Genomic DNA, 20,288 nt, shown 5'->3' with positions numbered 1-20,288 from the left:
GGATTGGAACGTTGCCCGGTGGTGGACACACGACGCTCAGCGCCGCCGGCAGCGTCACTGGGGAGAGGCAATGGGTGACGTTGCTTACGGGTGGAGACCGCGCAAAGGGCGGGGCGATGACGTATGATTGACAGCGCCGTGTACGTCATCACGTGTAAGGAGCGCCTGACGTTATTTCCGCCCTCGTCATGGCGCGCATGCGCAGGTAGAGTCCTCTCTCAGTGCAACGTCAGCGGCTGGAAAACAGCGACATCTTTATCGGAGAGAAGAGAGACGCAGAGAGAGGTAATGGCCGGGATAGAGGGGATAGAGAGGGGTAATGGCCGGGACAGAGGGGATAGAGAGAGGGGATAGAGAGAGGGGTACTGGCCGGGATAGAGGGGATAGAGAGGTAGAGAGAGGTAATGGCCGGGACAGAGGGGATAGAGAGGGGTAATGGCCGGGACAGGGGGATAGAGAGGGGTAATGGCCGGGATAGAGAGAGGGGATAGAGAGAGGGGATAGAGAGAGGGGTACTGGCCGGGATAGAGGGGATAGAGAGATAGAGAGAGGGGTAATGGCCGGGACAGAGGGGATAGAGAGAGGTAATGGCCGGGATAGAGAGGTAATGGCCGGGATAGAGGGGATAGAGAGGGGTAATGGCCGGGAGAGAGGGGATAGAGAGAGGGGTAATGGCCGGGAGAGAGAGAGAGTGGGAGAGGGGTAATGGCCGGGAGAGAGAGAGAGAAGGTGGGAGAGAGAGAGGTAATGGCCGGGAGAGAGGAAGATAGAGGAGATAGAGAGGTACTGTCGAGGGGAGAGAGATCGAGGAGCGAGATGGGGAAGGGTGGGTACTGGTGGGGGGAGAGAGGGAGCGAGTGGTACTGGCGGGGGTGGGGGAGGAGGGGCACCGGCGGAGGGGGTACACTGGGAATTTGGGGATGATATGGAAGGAGTTTGAAGGGGAGGGAGGTACTTCTGAGGTTGTGGGTAAAGTTGGGGGAAGGGAAGGGGCGATGGGGAAGAGGGCGGGGGAGGAGGCTGGGTCTCTGTTTTGGGAGGAATGGGAGGGCCTGGGGAATTCCTGATGGGGAAGGAGGAATGGCGAGAGAGGGAGGAGGAACGGGGAAGGAAGGGTGGAGGGATGAGTGAACCTGAAGTTGTGGAAGGCATACGGTAATGGAGATGGGGAAATGTGCGAGAACCAATTTGAAAGTGGTGGAAATGTCAGAGAATGATGTGGAGGCTGGTGGGGTGAAAGGTGAGGGCCAGGGAAACATATTCTGACTGGGAGAAAGGGTAGTGGGTGTGAGCAGAAATGCTGGGATCAGTGGTGACTTGGGTAAGTGTGCCCTCCGTAACTGGGGTGGGAGAAACCATATCTCAGGTGCCAGAGTGAAATGCCTGATCTTGAGGGGAGTCATACCGTCCAAACAGAATCACGGATGATTCCAGGTTTTGCACACCACTCTCTCACCTTGACAGCCAGAAGGGGGCTATGTGAGGATGCTGTTTATTGATTTCGGTTGAGCTTTCAACACCATAGTCCCCACCAGACTTGCTGAGAAGCTGCTTGAACTGGGTTTGAACACTCCCCTGTGTGCCTGGGTCCAGGACTTACTCACCGCCAGGCCCCAGGTTGTCAAGATAGGGAGAAAATGCCTCCAACCCCCTCATCCTGAACACAGGATCCCCCCAGGGTTACGTCCTCAGCCCCCTACTGTACTCCCTGTACACACATGACTGTGTGGCCAGGTTCAGCTCCAACTCCATTATCAAGTTTGCTGATGACACTGTGGTGGTGGGCCTGATCTCAGATAACGATGAGAAGGCCTACCTGGAGGAGGTGGCTGATCTGGCACTCTGGTCAGGGCAACAGCCTCCTCTTGAATGTGACTAAAGGAGCTGATTGTGGATGCGTAGGTGGGACAGGCCCTTTACAAAGGCTTTGCTCTAATTGCTGAATAAAAGCAAAGAGATTATGCTGGAGATGAATACATTGCTAATTAGCTTGAGCACGTTATAACATTCTACCCACCACCTTTCGAGTAACCCCATTGCTTTGGAGAGGTTGCTATTTAAAAGGTTGTGGTCAACATGAATATTTCAGCAGTGTGGAAAGAATGGATAAACTCATTTAACAGAAGTGGTGACTAAGGGGTAACTTTTCACCAACTCTATGATTCTACTACTTGAAGAAATCTATCTTTGCCTTGAATATATTTGAGAATTCAGCCTCCAAAGCTTTCTGAGGCAAGGAGTTTTAAAGACTCATTCATTTTGGGAGAACTTATGACCATGTGGATTTCCTCCAGGTGTTCTGGTTTCCTTCCACATTCCAAAGCTGTATGGGCTGGTTGGTTAATTGGCCACTGTAAATTGCCCCAAATGTGGGGGGGGGGGGGGATGGTATGATCTGGGTTGTTAGAGAGGAACATCAAGGAAAGATACACCATGGACGGATAGGGCATGGACATCAGCCCTCTGGACAATCAGTCTATATTGACTGTTAAGTACCCATTGCTCTAATCCTACCCGAACCCATTTTATCCTCCTGCATTCCGATAAGTCTAGCCGGCAGCTTCCCCCTGCTGGCTGCGGCCCATTGGTCTAGCTGAGTCTGGTCACACGGATTTGGTATTTACTTCTGATTTGCCATCTTTGCTTCCTACGACCCACAGTCAAAGTCTTAATTGCATATGGTGTGTAACTGGCTTTGCCACACATTGCCAGGTCAAGTGTAACTGGGTTTCAGAATTGTTGAAGGCACTTATCATAAATAATATCTGAACCAGTGATTTTGTAAAGATTAAAGCATTCTGCATCAAGGCACATTTCTTTTTGCTTGCCCAACAGGACACAATGGATCAAGTAATGCAATTTGTGGAGCCCAGTCGCCAATTTGTGAAAGATTCGATCAGACTTGTGAAAAGATGTACAAAGCCAGACAGGAAAGGTACAGTACTATTGTGCTTTATTTTGAGATACCTATTGTGATCTGAAGACAAAGTGTAAGACAAAGTTCATGTGGTGGGGAGATTCCAATTATTCTTATTAGTTAGTGTCATCGGGGTGGTTAAAGGTCCAGTCTGTCACTGGTTCTTCGTTCATAGGTGGTTTAGATGTTCATTGTGTAAAGTGGTAAAAACTGAAAAACCTGTCAAAGGAACCTAGTGTGCCATAGAAGGGTTTTGAAGTAAAAGAAAGAGACATAGTGCTACAGTATCACTTTGGTCAGGTAGCGAATCGCATCCCTGGTGATCGTGGATAGGTGACATTTCAGGTAGGGACCCTTCAGTGTGAAATTATAGATTTTCTGCTGTTTAGAAACAGGAATAAATTATGGAGATTGGGAAGATTTTTTTTGGGGGTTGACGTGACGAGGGACTGAGTCTGAGGATTTTGTTTTTGGATTCTCCGTTATATGTCACTGACGATTTGCCTTGTCTTTGAAGAGACTATGTGTATACTTTTTGAGAGACAAGTTATACGTGGAAAGACGAAAAATAGCTGGAATTGTTAAGCTCATAAGTTATAGAAGCAGAATTAGGCCATTCCGTCTACTTTGCCATTCAATCATGGTTGATCTATCTTTTCCTACCAACCCCATTCTCTTGCCTTCTCCCCATAACCCGACATCCGTACTAATCAAGAATCTATCAATCTCCACCTTAAAAATATCATTTGACTTGGCCTCCACAGGCTTGTGGCAATGAATTCCACAGATTCACCACGCTCTGACTTAAGAAATTCCTCCATCTCCTTTCTAAAGGTGCGTCCTTTTATTATGAGGCAATGGCCTCTGGTCCTAGACTCTCCCAGGTAGTGGAAACATCCTCTCCACATCCACTATCCAGGCCTTTCACTATTTGGTAAGTTTCAATGAGGTTTCCCCTCATCCTTCCAAACTCGTGAGTACAGTCCTAGTGCTGTCAAACGCTCATCATAGGTTAACCCAATCATCCCTGGGATCATTCTTGTAAAACCTCCTCTGGACCCTCTCCAATGATATGGGGCCCAAAACGGTTCACAATACTCCAAATGGGGCCTGATCATTGCCTTTTAAAGCCTCAGCATTACATCCCTGCTTTTATATTCTCATCCTCTTGAAATTATGGTCATTTGCCTTCCTTACTACCCGCATCGGGGCGATCGCAGCCCCCGTGTCGGGGCGGTCGCAGCCCCCACGTCTTGGAGCTCCCAAAGTCGGTCTCTAACCAGGGACCCTGCTTTCTCTACACTACCTATCTTCGTATCATCTGCAAACTTGGCCACAAAGCCTTCAATTCCCTCATCCAAATCATTAATATACAACGTGAAGAGTAGTGGCCCCTGGCACGACTTCTGCGGAACTCCGCTAGTCACTGGCAGCCAACCAGAAAAAGCCACCTTTATTGCCACTCTTTGCCTTCTGCCATTCAGCCAACCTGCTATCTATGCTAGCATCTTCCCTCTGATACCATGGGCTCTCATCCATAGCAGCCTCGCATGTGGCAACATAAAAGGCCTTCTGAAATCCAGGTAAATAACATCCTCTGACTTTGCCTATCCTGTTATTTACTTCCTCTAAGAATTCCAACAGGTTCATCAGGCAAGATCTCTCCTTCACAAAATTAAGCTGACCGGCCTATTTTATCATGAGCTTCCTGTGGTTGATGCATGGTTTTATGACCTTGGGGACCATTGGGACCATTTTTCCTGCATCATGGATGATTCCAGGTTTTGCACACCACTCTCTCTCACCTTGACAGCCAGAAGGGGGCCTATGTGAGGATGCTGTTTATTGATTTTGGTTGAGCTTTCAACACCATAGTCCCCACCAGACTTGCTGAGAAGCTGCTTGAACTGGGTTTAAACACTCCCCTGTGTGCCTGGGTCCTGGACTTTCTCACCGCCAGGCCCCAGGTTGTCAAGGTGGGGAGACATGCCTCCAACTCCCTCATCCTGAATACAGGATCCCCCCAGGGTTACGTCCTCAGCCCCCTACTGTACTCCCTGTACACCCATGACTGTGTGGCCAGGTTCAGCTCCAACTCCATTATCAAGTTTGCTGATGACACTGGTGGTGGGTCTGATCTCAGATAACGATGAGAAGGCCTACCTGGAGGAGGTGGCTGACCTGGCACTCTGGTCAGGACAACAGCCTCCTCTTGAATGTGACTAAAACTAAGGAGCTGATTGTGGACGCGTAGGTGGGATAGGCCCTTTACAAAGGCTTTGCTCTAATTGCTGAATAAATTAGATCTCTCCTTCGCAAAATTAAGCTGACCGGCCTATTTTATCATGAGCTTCCTGTGGTTGATGCAGGGTTTTATGACCTTGGGGATTTACAGTCCATAAATTTAGTCTGTTTTTCATTAAATATTGCTCAAAAATACTATTATTATGGTCCTGGAGTCATTATTTTTTTTAATGTTGTTAAATAATGGTGTTGCTAATTCAATGTTTTCAATATCATTACCAATGGTTCAATCAAATTTTCATGTGATTGCAAGATCTGTTTTACTGACAAAGTTACAAAGCACACCGGCTCCTCCTTTTGTCCCCCCCTCCCTCACCATCCCCCTCATAGCGCTCCCCTACGCTGGGTCCCCATTATCCTTAGTTCTCCCTCCATTGTTCTTCCCCTTCCCCGCTGATCCGTGGTCCTCCACGCTCATCGACCCACGAGGCCCCATCGACGCAAGGCTTCACCGCTGTCGACGCGCCACTTCATGCCTCCGTGGTGCCAACCTGGGCCCCAGCCAGACTCTGACCCGCGAGGCCCCAGCTGGGCCCTGACCCGGCTTCTACGCGGCGATCTGGGATCTCCGCGGCGTCTCGATAAAGGCCTCTGGCCACGTTTCCACAACCATAGTATTTTAACAATTCTTAATATAACTTCCACCCCATTTGTCATGAAAGCAAACTCCAGATGAAAATATATTTGCAGATTTCTTGCTGGGGGAAATATTTGTTGGTTGTTGGAAATACCCATGAGTGGCATGTATGAATACACAGAACACGGTGTCATTCAAAATTGTATTCTTTAATAGAATATTTAAAAGTAGTATCATGTATAGCGTAAAAATACATTATTCTTGTGACAAGCAAATTGCCAAACAGGTGATAAAGGTTGCTTGATGCTGCTGAGTATTGCGAAAACATCTGGGCTGAGCAGAAATTTAAGATTGCGTGCTTTTAGATCTGACGGTACTTTAAAATCTTTTTTTATTTGCATTAAGTTAGCGATTTGGTGCACATGGTTAATACTGCAATGAAGATACTGTAGACTTGATTTACAGTTTTTAAAGGTATTTGTAGCTGCCATTTGAAGAGAGGAAAATGAGTTTGAGAAGTTAAGTTTTAAAACTGTTTTGAAAACATAACATCATTGTAATTACAAGGAATACGTTTGATCCCGTTCAATCTTTTCCTGCAAATTAACTGGCAATTTGCCTAAAGAGGTTTTTATGGTGTTTCAACGCCAAAGGCACATTAATGATCTGATTTGGTCGAAGGGAATTTGGGAGGGTGGTTGGAGATGGTTACATTAATGTGTTGCATATAGTCCAGGCTGGACAGGGAGAGCAGTATTTTCTCCCTAAAGTGTTGATTGTCATAAAAACCCCCCATAATTCTTTGTCATTATTGAATTCCAATTTTTGGATTTAAATTCCCTTGCTGCTGTGGGTGAATAATGTTCACACATCCAGGGATCCATTTCCTATTCTGGTATATCAACCTAGCTAGCGCCCTAATTTGTCAATAAATACTGCTCTTCCTAAAATACCACTTTTCTGTAGTTATCCAATGGCTTGGAAAAATTAATCAAATCTTTGATAGTTTCCTATGTGTTAACTTGTTACAGAATTTCAGAAGATTGCTATGGCAACGGCTATTGGATTTGCCATCATGGGATTCATTGGATTCTTTGTGAAGCTCATCCACATCCCAATTAATAACATTATTGTGTAAGTATTGTGGTTATCGAGTGAAAAAAATTGCATCGGTCACTTACAAAACACATTCAATTGCTGGAGAAGATTTTCATTTCAAAGTTGTGCTTGTGAAAATGTTGAAGTACAATTAAATAGTTATTGACTGTGGATTTGGGAGAATAATTTAACAGATTTAGATTTGGCTGCTATTATAATGGCAGCTATGACAATTTTCATTTTCTTTATGAACATGTTACATAAATGTAACTTGCCAAAGCAACTTGCTTTGACCTGATTAGTTCTTCCAGCAGTTTTTGCTTCGCTTTCCAACATCTGCACTTTAGTCTCCAATTCGCATTTGCTTAATGTTCAGAACATTACTCTCAATTGGTGACAATTTTTTAAAAATCTGATCCGAATTAGAAGTAAACATTTGATAGATGAAGTGCTTATAAATGTTATGTGAAGATAAATGATGTTGAACTCCGCGGAATGAGCAAAGGGGATTGGTTTTATTGGATCTCCAATTAAAACCAAGCAATTGGAATAGAAGCCAAAGATGCCCAGTAGCAAAGAGATTTGGATCACTTAGATAAGTGCGACATATCTGAAAGTTAGGGTCTCGACCCAAAATGTCACACATTGAGTCTGAAGAAGGGTCTCAACCCGAAATGTTACCCATTCCTTCTCTCCAGAGATGCTGTCTGTGCAGCTGAGTTACTCCAGCAATTTGTGTCTAGCTAGAGAATGTGTTGCTTGTAATTTTACAAAAATAGCCACGTGCAACTAGAGCAATAGGGCAAGCTCTGCTAATGATTTAGAATATAGTGAACGATACGTATTGTGTCTTGCAGAATAAAATTGCTGATTTTCTGGAATATAAAAGACAAAGATAATTTTTCTTCTTGTTTCAAAAATTTACAAGCTTTTCAACCTGGCATGGATTGGCTGTTTTAAAAACAAAATGTACATGACATTGCCACTCTATTGGCACCTGCACATCTCATTAGAAAATTGTGATATAATTCTTCTAATTGTAGTCCAGGATTTGCCTTAATTCCTAATGTAATTGTGTTGTTTGAAGAAGGTGACCTCCAGTAGTAATGTTACCAGTTACTGAGTACCCTCTCTTCAATGCCATTCTCAAGTCATGTGTCACCTTTAACGGTTTTGATTTTGTTTTATAAAGCAATACTTTAAATTATAGCATTCCACAATATATTGAAGATAGTTGCACAATAAGTGTTTTTTTAAACAAGTGAACAAGTTCCCCACTTGAGGGAAGCTGTGAAACAACTTGTGTTCCCATTTTTGTTGGTATTCAATAGACAGTTCTGAAGAACTGGAGAATTTACTAGAAAAATGCATGGCTTTGAGGTAAATGTAAATACTTTGATAACCTGCTGTGGAATGCTGACTGGAGTTGCATGGAAGGCATTCAATCAATGTATATTGATTAATAGATGTTGTTTGAATCTCTTTGCAGTGGTGGCTAGAACTGACTCGATGGTGTTGGGATAGAAAACGAAGATGGGAGGACAGCAAGGAACACTTTATATTTTGTGCTTCAGTCAATAAAACTTGTTTTGATTTGTACAATGAGCTTTTTTTCATCTTTAAGATGCTCTGTGTTCTATTCCACTTCATTTTAAAGAGCACACTTCATTTAAGTTGCCTCTTGATTCCCATTGTCCACAGCAGAGGTTCGTCGGTTTCTATTGTGACAGTCCCACTTCCATCGTAAGTGTTAGAGGTGCTGACCAGTTTCCCAAACTGAAGTACTTGATTGGCTGTAAAAGAAAATTGGTAAAGATTTGTGAAATTCACAAGTTTTTATACTACAAATATCTTCATCTGTGCCAAACTCTGAGGAGGCTGTAGCTGTTCCAACTGAGGGTACAATCATACATGAGTAACCTTTTGGCTCTAGCTTCAAGCGTTATGCTTCCAGCCATATACAGTAACACCACCTAATCCTTGTCAGGAAGTATTTTGCCTAACAATGCTGTAATTGTTGAGACTTACAGAACCCAGCGGCTTTACTCAGTTATGTCCTTTCAGATTTGTGATGGTGAGGGAGTTTAGGGTAGGGACAATGAGGCCTTTCCCCAACCTATGCCAAAAGAGTTCCATGTAAATTACCGGTGAAATGAAGTAACATCGACGAGCACTGGTCATACTATATTCCCTGCGTGTCGATGACGGGTTGATTTGCTGAATCTGAGTCTCCCTGAGTGGGTAAGTATTGCATTGCAACTTCAAGGTAAGTAACAGACAGGTGCCATCCAGTTCACCCTGTTGCTTCTGAATTATTTCAGGAAAATGAATGAAGGGAGAATGCTGCTGCAGTCGAGGATATATTCACCCACGTCCTTTTATAGAAAGAATTGTATGTGCACTAATATTCTTCCAGGAGATGGTGCTGTTGGACAGTTGAAAACACTTTCATAAATTAGATTTGAGCAATGCAGGGAAACAGGAGTGGCTATACATCGGAGAGCCATTTCCAGAAACCATCCAGCCTCAGAGGCCATGTATAGTCTGCAATGGATTCCTTCATACACCGACACCATTTAATTTTTTTCATAATTGAGAAAAATGTGACATTAGTCAACTGCTTTTCATAAAATCACTACCACCCAGCTGTGTCAAGTTATCTATAAATATTATTTTGATGACACCCATTCAAGTAATAGATTTCACATTAGTAAAACTAGTACATAGAGCCTTTGTGCATATTATCATACCCCTCTAATCATTATTCCGTCTCTACCTTTCCATTTCTTTAAATAATTGACTATCCTTTAAAATAGTTAATTTCTTCTATATAGCATCACACATTTCTGTCAGGTCACTGATATAGCACAGAATCAGGCCCTTTGGCCCATATCTCTAAACCTTTCCTATCCATGCACCTGTCCAAATGTCTTTTAAATCTTATAGTTTCTGCCTCAGCTACCTCTTGGAGCTAATTCCATACACTCTCCACCCTCTGGAAAAAGTTGCCCCTCAGGTTCCTATTAAATCTTTCCCCTCTCATCTTAAACCTACATCGCCTGGTTCCTGATTCCCCCACTCTGGGTAAAAGACTATACTTTCACCCCATTTATACACATATATAAGATCACCATCAGCTTCCTGTGCTCCAAGGAATAAAGTCCTAGGTAGCTCAACCCTATAGCTCGAGTTCTGGCAACATCCTTGTAAACCTCTGCACATTTTCCAGCTTAATGACATCCTTCCTGTATTATCTACATTAATGACTTGGAAGAGGAATCAAGGGTGTGAGCCTCTATGCCATCTATTCCCTTCATGATCCTATCTCTCATCTTCCTATGTTCCAGGAATAGTCCTAGCCAGCCTAACCACCCCCTATCAGGCTCTCAAGTCCTGGCAACATCCTTAAATCTCTGCACTCTTTCCAGCTTACCATCTTTTCTCCAGCAGGGTGCCCAAAACTGAACACGCTGCTCCAACTGTAGCCTCACCAGCGCCTTGTACAGCTGTAACATAACATCCCAACTTCTATATTCATTATAGACACAAAATGCTGGAATAACTCAGCGTGACAGGCAGCATTTCTGAAGACGGGAGTGGGCGGGACAGAGATAGAAAGTAACATTCATTAACCCGAGTGATGAAGACCAATGTACCAAAAGCCACATTGAGCACCCTATTTACCTGCGATGCAATTTACAAAGAAGTATGTACCTGCAGTCCTAGATCCCTCTTTTCCACAATACTGCCCAAAGCCCTGCCAATTACTGTGAAGGTCCTGCCCTGGTTTGACTATCTCAAATGCAACACCTCACTTATCTGCATTAAACTCCGTTAACCATTCCTCTGCCCGTTTGCCCAACTGATCAAGATCCTGCTGTAACCTTTGATAATCATCCACTTTAGTGGCATCTGCAAATTAACTAATCCTGCCTTGTACTATGGTAGTCCCATCTGCATGTTTTTCACCCATATCCCTCTAAACTTTTCCTATCCATTTACCTGTCCAAATAACCCTTAAATGGCATTGTATACCTCAGCCGTCTCTGGCAGTTTATTCCCTATACATTTCCACCCCTGTGTGACAAAGTCTCACACACACACACACACACACACACACACACACACACACACACACACACACACACACACACACACACACACACACCCACACCAGCTCGCAGCGCAGAGCAATTGTGACGTCATCAGGCAAAGCCGCGCGGTTTTATTTTCAAAGACATTTCAGATTTGTTAACATTTTCATTAATAACTCAAGAAATAAAGAACACATTTTCCAGGTAAGCCGATTTTTGACTCCAGGGGGTGAATCTACCGGAATATGTAAAAGTTTTACCGTTAGCGCATCGTTTCTTCGAGTACATGTGATCACACAAAAATAAATAAATACACACACACACATACATATCCAAGATCAGTTTTATAGTTATATGGATAGAAGATAGATAGATATGTGTGTACTTGTGAGTATGTGTCTGTATATATACACACTGAACTTTTTTTTCCTCTCGTTTATTATACTGTTTACAGTGTACTATGTTTACATATTCTGTTGTGCTGCAGCAAGTAAGAATTTCATTGTTCTATCTGGGACATATGACAATAAAACACTTTTGACTCTTACTGAGATCTCGGGGAAGTCCACAAGAGATGAGGGAGTGACCAATTGTGTTGAATCTGCATCCCTACAGGACTATGTAGTGCTTTTCCAATTCACCTCAACAGGGTCTGCACCTGGAGTAGGCAAAATCATGGGAAGAGTGGTGTTTGGATCCATTTCCTGGTCACCTGTTAAAACTTTAATATGACATGAAGGAAGTAAAAGAAACCTGGCAGCATGACATGCATGAAGGCATTTCACAATTTTTAGGAGAGTACAAAAGAAAGAGACCCGGGTTGTGGACTGATAGACTGAAATATTTTCACACAGGTCAATTTTTCAACATCAGACCTAATTTCTGCTATCCAAAATCAGAAATGAATCACAAACTACAGGCGAATACTTGAATCGTTTAGGCGCATAGGGCTAGGGACCAATTGTTGGGTGATGGGATTAATAGAGTAGGGTGCCCTCTGGTCGGTGTCGACAAGTTGGGCCAGTTGGCCTGTTTTCATGCTGCACAATTCTATGATAAGTTAGTCAACAATTGCATTGGGAGATACCACCAAAGATGCATTGGTGAGTAACTGCAGTGGATCTTGCAGTTGGGCTATACTGCAGCTATGATACATTGGTGGTTTAGGTTGTAGATCAAGACGATCGGTGGAAAGGCTTTGAGTTGTGAGGAGGCATCATGAATCACAGAATGACCAACCTCTGACCTGTTCTTGCAAACTCCAATATTGTTAAGTAAGGTCCAATGTCAGCACTTCCACTGAACCATGTCAGTACAGCCCATTACCTTGCCTGCAGGCTAAAGGTATATTGCTGGCTCGGATCGTCCAGTTTTCTAAGGTTTCAGAGAGACTTGATCCAAATTTAAGTTCCTTCTAGGGACAATATTTGTAATGGAATTGGGTCATAATGAGTCCTCGTAAATAGCAATTGTGAGGACTATTGAAGTGCTCTCTCCTGTCAGGTAATGAATGCAGGGAAGAAAATTCAGAAATACTTTCCAATAAACTGTGCTTTATCAAATGGTCCAGCAACATATTCATCCTTATAGTTCACAAAAGCGCACATTCAAAGACTCATTTGATCATTTGCCTATCAACCATTTACTATATATAATCTGGTGTATATGTTAATTTCAATCAGTTGTGTGAAATATCAGCACATCCAGGTGCTATAAAAGTACTTGTGGGATAGGAATTAGATCCAGATAATTTGGTCTACCTGTCTGGTAAATGGCTCGATTGTAATCATGTATTGTCTTTCTGCTGGGGTGGAAGATTGCAACCTTCACGTGGTCCGCCTGTTTCGACGAATGCGATCAACCTGGCGTGCACAATCAAATAAGATCAAATAGAACAAGATGTCCTACAACTTTAGGCTGTGCACACCATACTCTAGAAGAAGAAGAAGAAGAAGCCTTTCTGCTGACTGGATAGCACGCAACAAACGCTTTTCATTGTTCCTCGGTACAAGGGCCAATAAACAAAACTGAAATGAACCTTATTGGGAATTGATTGGGTGTAGGATTGGGAACAGTTCAGAAATCCCTAAGTATCCATTGATTGAGCTATTTGTATATCATGGCAGAATTGGAGATTGAGAGTTTTGAATTGAGATGTGTATTCAGGAGGGATAAAGATTAGATCTTAATCATTTAGAACGATCTTTGATCATGGCATCCACTGGCATCAATTTTATGGATAAATTGCACCATCAATGGAAACTTAAATCCGAATGACCCAACATTATCTACCAGTAATTATTATCCAACATTTTTATTCAATTTTTATTCACTTATAGGGGTATATTATAGACCGCCAAATGGGGATCGAGAATTGGAAGAGCAAATATGTAAGGAGATAGCAGATATTAGTAGTAAGCACAAGGTAGTGATTGTGGGAGATTTCAACTTTCCACACATAGACTGGGAAACACATTCTGTAAATGGGCTGGATGGTTTGGAGTTTGTAAAATGTGTGCAGGATAGTTTTTTGCAGCAATACATAGAGGTACCTATTAGAGGAGGGGCAGTGCTGGACCTCCTGTTAGGAAATGAGACGGGACAGGTGGCGGAGGTATGCGTTGGGGAGCACTTCGGGTCCAGTGATCACAATACCATTAGTTTCAATATAATTATGGAGCGGGTCAGAACTGGACCTAGGGTTGAGATTTTTGATTGGAGAAAGGCTAACTTTGATGAGATGCGAAATGATTTAAAAGGAGTGAACTGGGACATTTTGTTTTATGGGAAGGATGTAGAAGAGAAATGGAGGACATTTAAAGGGGAAATTTTAAGAGTACAGTATCTTTATGTTCCTGTTCGGTTGAAAGGAAACAGTAAAAATTGGAAAGAGCCCTGGTTTTCAAGGGAAATTGGACATCTTGTTCGGAAAAAGAGGGAGATCTACAATAATTATAGGCAGCATGAAGTAAATGAGGTGCTTGAGGAGTATAAGGAATGTAAAAAGAATCTTAAGAAAGAAATTAGAAAAGCTAAAAGAAGACATGAGGTTGCTTTGGCAAGTAAGGTGAAAGTAAATCCAAAGGGTTTCTACGGCTATATTAATAGCAAAAGGATAACGAGGGATAAAATTGGTCCATTGGAGAGACAGAGTGGACAGCTATCTGCAGAACCAAAAGAGATGGGGGAGATATTGAACAATTTATTTTCTTCGGTATTCACCAAGGAGAAGGATATTAAATTATGTGAGGTAAGGGAAACTAGTAGAGTAGCTATGGTTACTATGAGTTTCAAAGTAAAAGAAGTACTGACACTTTTGAAAAATATAAAAGTGGATAAGTCTCCAGGTCCTGACAGGATATTCCCTAGGACATTGAGGGAAGTTAGTGTAGAAATAGCCGGGGCTATGACAGAAATATTTCAAATGTCATTAGAAACGGGAATAGTCCCCGAGGATTGGCGTACTGCGCATGTTGTTCCATTGTTTAAAAAGGGGTCTAAGAGTAAACCTAGCAATTATAGACCTGTTAGTTTGACGTCAGTGGTGGGCAAATTAATGGAAAGGATACTTAGAGATAATATATAAGCATCTGGATAAACAGGGTCTGATTAGGAACAGTCAACATGGATTTGTGCCTGGAAGGTCATGTTTGACTTATCTTCTTGAATTTTTTGAAGAGGTTACTAGGGAAATTGACGAGGGTAAAGCAGTGGATGTTGTCTATATGGACTTTAGTAAGGCCTTTGACAAGGTTCCTCATGGAAGGTTGGTTAAGAAGGTTCAACTGTTGGGTATAAATGCAGGAGTAGCAAGATGGATTCAACAGTGGCTGAATGGGAGACGCCAGAGGGTAATGGTGGATGGCTGTTTGTCGGGTTGGAGGCAGGTGACTAGTGGGGTGCCTCAGGGATCTGTGTTGGGTCCTTTGTTGTTTGTCATGTACATCAATGATCTGGATGAAGGTGTGGTAAATTGGATTAGTAAGTATGCAGATGATACCAAGATAGGGGGTGTTGTGGATAATGAAGAGGATTTCCAAAGTCTACAGAGTGATTTAGGCCATTTGGAAGAATGGTCTGAAAGATGGCAGATGGAGTTTAATGCTGATAAATGTGAGGTGCTACACCTTGGCAGGACAAATCAAAATAGGATGTACATGGTAAATGGTAGGGAATTGAAGAATGCAGTTGAACAGAGGGATCTGGGAATAACCGTGCATAGTTCCTTGAAGGTAGAATCTCATATAGATAGGGTGGTAAAGAAAGCTTTTGGTATGCTAGCCTTTATAAATCAGAGCATTGAGTATAGAAGCTGGGATGTAATGTTAAAATTGTACAAGGCATTGGTGAGACCAAATCTGGAGTATGGTGTACAATTTTGGTTGCCCAATTATAGGAAGGATGTCAACAAAATAGAGAGAGTACAGAGGAGATTTACTAGAATGTTGCCTGGGTTTCAACAACTAAGTTACAGAGAAAGGTTGAATAAGTTAGGTCTTTATTCTCTGGAGTGCAGAAGGTTAAGGGGGGGACTTGATAGAGGTCTTTAAAATGATGAGAGGGATAGACAGAGTTGATGTGGACAAGCTTTTCCCTTTGAGAATAGGGAAGATTCAAACAAGAGGACATGACTTCAGAATTAAGGGACAGAAGTTTAGGGGTAACATGAGGGGGAACTTCTTTACTCAGAGAGTGGTAGCGGTGTGGAATGAGCTTCCAGTGGAAGTGGTGGAGGCAGGTTCGTTGGTATCATTTAAAAATAAATTGGATAGGCATGGATGAGAAGGGAATGGAGGGTTGTGGTATGAGTGCAGGCAGGTGGGACTAAGGGAAAATAATTGTTCGGCACGGACTGTTTCCGTGCTGTAATTGTTATATGGTTATATGGTTATCTCAATGAATTAATCTGTTGTTACAGAGTTAAAAAAAAACCCTTTATTTTCAATGGGAGGAGCTCTTGCAGTGCCTGATTAAACAATTACTGCACCAGCTTTTATTTTTAAAGACATGGCTATAGGTTATCTTCATGACTGGAAAAGTAGAACTACTTTGGGTAGCCTAATCACATATTAGATATTGTAGTTCAGATATTCTACAAGTATTAGTTGTAAACATCGACATGGAGGTCATATAAATGCAATTCTCCCTAACAGTCAGTCCCATTGCTGAGCACAATTCTTTAGTGATGCTACAATCAAAATTCCATATTCAGAGCCACAGAAGTGATGTGTCATAATTATAGGTTGGCATACGAGGATACACATGAGCAATATTTCCTAAGTAAAAATAATCTGCAACATCATGGCAATCGATCAAAATCAATCAATCTAACACTGATGTTATCTGCAAACAACTGGCACCAAAATCCTCTAAGACTGATAAGCAGCTCTTTAAATATGTCGATTTTTTACTTTTGTTTTATTGAAACTGTACAGGTAAATAAAATGCTTTTGAAACTGGTATTTACATTTTAAAGACAATGTTGCCTAGCTCTGAAGCCTCATGGACAATATTAAAATTTATGTTCATATAATAGGCCGGGTAAACACAGTAATTTGCTCAGAGTAGGGGAATTGAGAACCAGAGGACATAGGTTTAAAGTGGGGGGGGGAGGAGGGGGGGGGGGGGGGGGGGAGACTTAATAAGAACCTCAGGGGTGACTTTTTTTACACAAAGGGTGGTGGGTGCATGGAATGAGCTGTTGGAGGAGGTAGTTGAGGCAGGTACTATCGCAACAATTAAGAAACATTTGGACAGGTACATGGATAGGACAGGTTTAGAGGGATATGGGACAAACGCAGGGAGGTGGGACTAGTGTAGATGGGGCATGTTGGTCGGCATGGGCAACAGGACCTGTTTCCACACGGTATGACTCCATTACTCTGTAATTCTTTAAAAGTAATGTCTCGCAGCATTCCCTCGAAAAACGATCATGCGAAAATAACAATAAGACATGCAAGCAGATACAAGGTAGTGCAGGTTAAACAACCAAAAGCCTGACCAGAGGGTGAGGTTTTAAGAAAACTGTTGAAGCAGAGATAGAAAGGTGGAGGTTTAGAAAGGGAACTTGGCGTAAAATGTAAATTAGGACATGGAAAATAAATGAGGTTATTTGCAAGGGGACAATATAAGAAGTTTCTGTAGGATGGGAGAAGGATACAAAGGCAAGGAAGGGTGAAGCATGGAGGTATCTGATCTCAAGGATAAGAACTTTAGATTTGAAGTAGGGAGTGACCAGGAACTAATTTAGGTCAGGGAGATCACGGTCTCTGATTGAACACGACTGGCATGGGTTAGGGTTCCGGCTAATGAATTTATGATTGGAGGCAAATTAAGGAAGCTTTTTGATAACCATTTACATATCTATAGTGTGAAGATTCTTAGCTATGTGCTAAATTGATTAAACTTATTGCAATACTTAGAGTCATAGTCACACAGCATGGAAACAAGCCTTTCACCCAACCCGTCCATGCCGACCAAGATACCCTATCTAAGCTAGTCCCATTTGTCCACGTTGAGTCCATAACTGTAAACCTATCCTATGTACCTGTCCAAATCTCTTTTAAATGCTGTTATTGTACATTCCTTAACTATTTTCTCTCACAGCTACTTCCAGATACCCACCACCCTCTGAGTGAAAAGTTGCTCTTCAGAATTCTATTAAACCATTCCCCTCTCATCTTAAACCTACAACCTCTAATTCTTGATTCCCTTACCCTGGAAAAAACTGTGTATTCATCCTATCTATCTATCCCAATCTAGGTTATATACAGCTCTATAAAAACTTACCCCTCAGCTTCCTACACTCCGAGCTATAAGCTCCTAGCCTGCCTGGCATCTCCCTACAGTTCAGACCCTCTAGCCCTGGCACCATCCTCATAAACTATCTCTGCACCCTGCCCAGCTTAATGGCATTACTACAGCAAAAGTGACCAAAGGTGAACACAATACTCAAACTTGTGCCATACCAACAACTTCTACAACTGCTACATATTTAAACATCTAATTGCATATTTAAGCACTTGTTTATAGACACGGATGGATCGTTACAGGGTGTACATTTGCAATTATATCCACTTACAAAATGTGTTCAATGAACAGCTAAATGATACTGCAAACATTTTCAAAGGATTTGATTTCTTTATGCAAGTGTATGCAACAGCAATCTTTTCATACAATTACTTTACATAGAACATAGAAGAGTACAGCACACAAACAATCCCCAATGTCTGTGCTGAACAAGATGGCAAGATAAATCAATCCCTGCATATCTCTGTGCCCATCTAAAAGCCTCTTAAACACCACCCCTGACAGTGGGTTTCAGGCACCCACCACCTTTCATGTTTGTTATATTTTCAATATAAGAGTAAGGGAAAAAAAGGCATAAACACAAGATATAGCATATAGTTGCAAGGATAGGTGCAGCTTTTACTGAACAAGAGATTCTCTCAGGTAACATTTGAATGAATTGTTTACAAAAGACAATTACTGCATTCTTAAACGACAAACAATTAATACTTTGGTTGAGTGCTTCCTCCAAGTATGCAGAGAGAAAGAATGTTGAATATAGTTCTAGTCTGCACATCACATGAAAGATGGGGCAACATGAGAAAAGCTATAGAAGAGACTTACAAGGATGATGTCAAGGGTGGCGAATTATAGTTACGAGTAGAGACCGTTTCAACAGAGTCTTGGGCAAAGGAAGATTGAAGGAGGTCAAATCAAGGTGCTTCAAATCACAGCATTCCAATGCAGATAATGAATAAGGGCTTACATCCCTCATTAAAGAGGTAATTAACTAGAGGCCATACAAGATGAGTTGGGAGAAAAAAAAATTGCTCCCAACAAGTGTGTGGTGTCTAAAACCCACAGCCTGAAAGGGTATGAAGGCAGAAACGAAGGTTTAAACATTGAACATTTAAAGATTGGAGAAAGCTACAAATCTATGGACCCAGAGCTGGGAAGTGGTATTTATCTAAAGCTCATTTTGGCAAACATGGGCTGAATGACTCCCCTATGATTCAATGACTAAGTTATAAATTTATAGTGATAGGATATTGAACACTGAATTAATAGTCCAGCCTTTGGATCACGTCTCTTAATGCAGTTACAGCAGCATCAAGTTTTTGTTGAGCAGCGCGAGTGGCTCAATAAACGAAAAAGGTTGCAATAGTATTGCAATTATCATCCTACATTCCTGCGATTTCCGTGCTAGAATGTTTATTCTTCAAATGTGACAATTTTAACAAATTTGGGGGCCATAAATTATGTTAAACGAGAACTTTCATTTGAATGTATGGGAGGGATCATACTGACTGGTTGCATCACGGCCTGGCTTGGCAACTCAAATTTCTAGGAACCAAGGAGATTACGAAAAGAGGTGGAGACTGGTCTTAACCACCACGGTACCATGCTGTAAATCCACTACAACTACAAACTGTCTTGTTTGTACTGAGGTCTTTGCGTTTTTGTTTTTCCACTAATATTGGATTTTATTTTTAGTTCACTGAACCTTTCTTGTGTTTAGTGTGTTATCTTCGAATGCAGTGTTTACAGACCAGTTATGCTCCTGAAGTAACAATTTCATTATTCTGTTTTCAGTAATTTGACAATTAAACACTCTTGACGTTTAAACTAAGGGAGGTGGGGATGTAGGTTCTGAGGCTGCTGATCCAATTGACACTTCAGGCCATTGTTTTCCAATAAGTAAGTGACCTGGGCACAGAAACAGAATGCAAAGAAACCACAATTGCTGATGTTACAGAACTAGTAGCAACAGAGGAATATGAAACAGCAGTTCAGAGATTTCAGCATGAGTTGATAAATCAATGTTGACATTTAATACAGAAAAGTTCATAGCATTGCATTTTGGGAAAAGTAACAAATTTAATACAGATTCCTTGGACGGTATTAAAGTAGGATACTATGAGCAATCTAAAAGTAAAAGAGCCATGGAGTTATATAGCATGGAAACAGACTCTTTGGCCCAAATCATCTATGCCAATGCAATTGCCTCCCTGAGTTAGTACCATTTGGCCGATATACTTCTGAATCTTTTTTTTAATCCATGTTTAAATATCTTTTAAACATTGTATTTCTACCTGTGTCTACCACTTCCTTTGATAGCGTGTTCCATTTATGCACCATCCTCCGTGGAGAAAGTTGATCATAAGATCCTCTTTACATCTTTCTCTTCACACCTTAGAATGATGCCCTTTAGTCTTAGACTCTCCTGCCCTGGGATAAAGACCATGATCTTCTCCTTATCTATGCTCCTAATCTATATTACTAAAACTCT

At 42.0% G+C, this 20,288-nt stretch overlaps 2 protein-coding genes across 7 annotated transcripts in view; one reads left to right on the top strand and one right to left on the bottom strand.

Annotated features, from left to right (window-relative positions):
- Positions 1-135: 135 nt before the first annotated feature.
- sec61g (SEC61 translocon subunit gamma) lies at positions 136-8,498 on the top strand. 5 transcript variants are annotated; one of them, XM_033050456.1, is made up of 5 exons: positions 172-285; positions 737-744; positions 2,836-2,935; positions 6,830-6,932; positions 8,386-8,498. In XM_033050456.1, the coding sequence occupies exons 3-5, from the start codon at positions 2,842-2,844 to the stop codon at positions 8,393-8,395; spliced, it is 207 nt and encodes a 68-aa protein (XP_032906347.1). In that variant the 5' UTR covers positions 172-285; positions 737-744; positions 2,836-2,841; the 3' UTR covers positions 8,396-8,498. The 5 variants fall into 5 exon arrangements, with proteins under 5 accessions (XP_032906367.1, XP_032906330.1, XP_032906337.1 ...); XM_033050465.1 differs by lacking the exon at positions 737-744 and adding an exon at positions 396-401 and having other exon boundaries at positions 191-285; positions 8,386-8,495; XM_033050439.1 differs by lacking the exon at positions 737-744 and having other exon boundaries at positions 153-285; positions 8,386-8,495.
- The window catches only part of tpk1 (thiamin pyrophosphokinase 1), a 354,474-nt gene continuing 340,174 nt past the window's right edge, over positions 5,989-20,288 (bottom strand). For both annotated transcript variants that reach the window (XM_033050403.1, XM_033050412.1), the window contains exon 9: positions 5,989-8,689. In XM_033050403.1, coding sequence (XP_032906294.1) covers positions 8,562-8,689 — 128 coding nt within the window. In that variant the 3' untranslated portion in view covers positions 5,989-8,561. The remainder of the gene's footprint in view (positions 8,690-20,288) is intronic.

Source organism: Amblyraja radiata, chromosome 2 (assembly GCF_010909765.2).
Source record: "Amblyraja radiata isolate CabotCenter1 chromosome 2, sAmbRad1.1.pri, whole genome shotgun sequence".
NCBI lineage: Eukaryota > Metazoa > Chordata > Chondrichthyes > Rajiformes > Rajidae > Amblyraja > Amblyraja radiata.
This window is presented reverse-complemented; position numbering and strand designations above follow the sequence as displayed.

Bases quoted from the DNA above. Each gene is read 5' to 3' on its own strand.
- sec61g (XM_033050456.1), top strand. From the start codon at position 2,842: ATGGATCAAGTAATGCAATTTGTGGAGCCCAGTCGCCAATTTGTGAAA. The intron at 2,936-6,829 runs GTACAGTACTAT...AACTTGTTACAG, and splicing joins TACAAAGCCAGACAGGAAAG to AATTTCAGAAGATTGCTATG.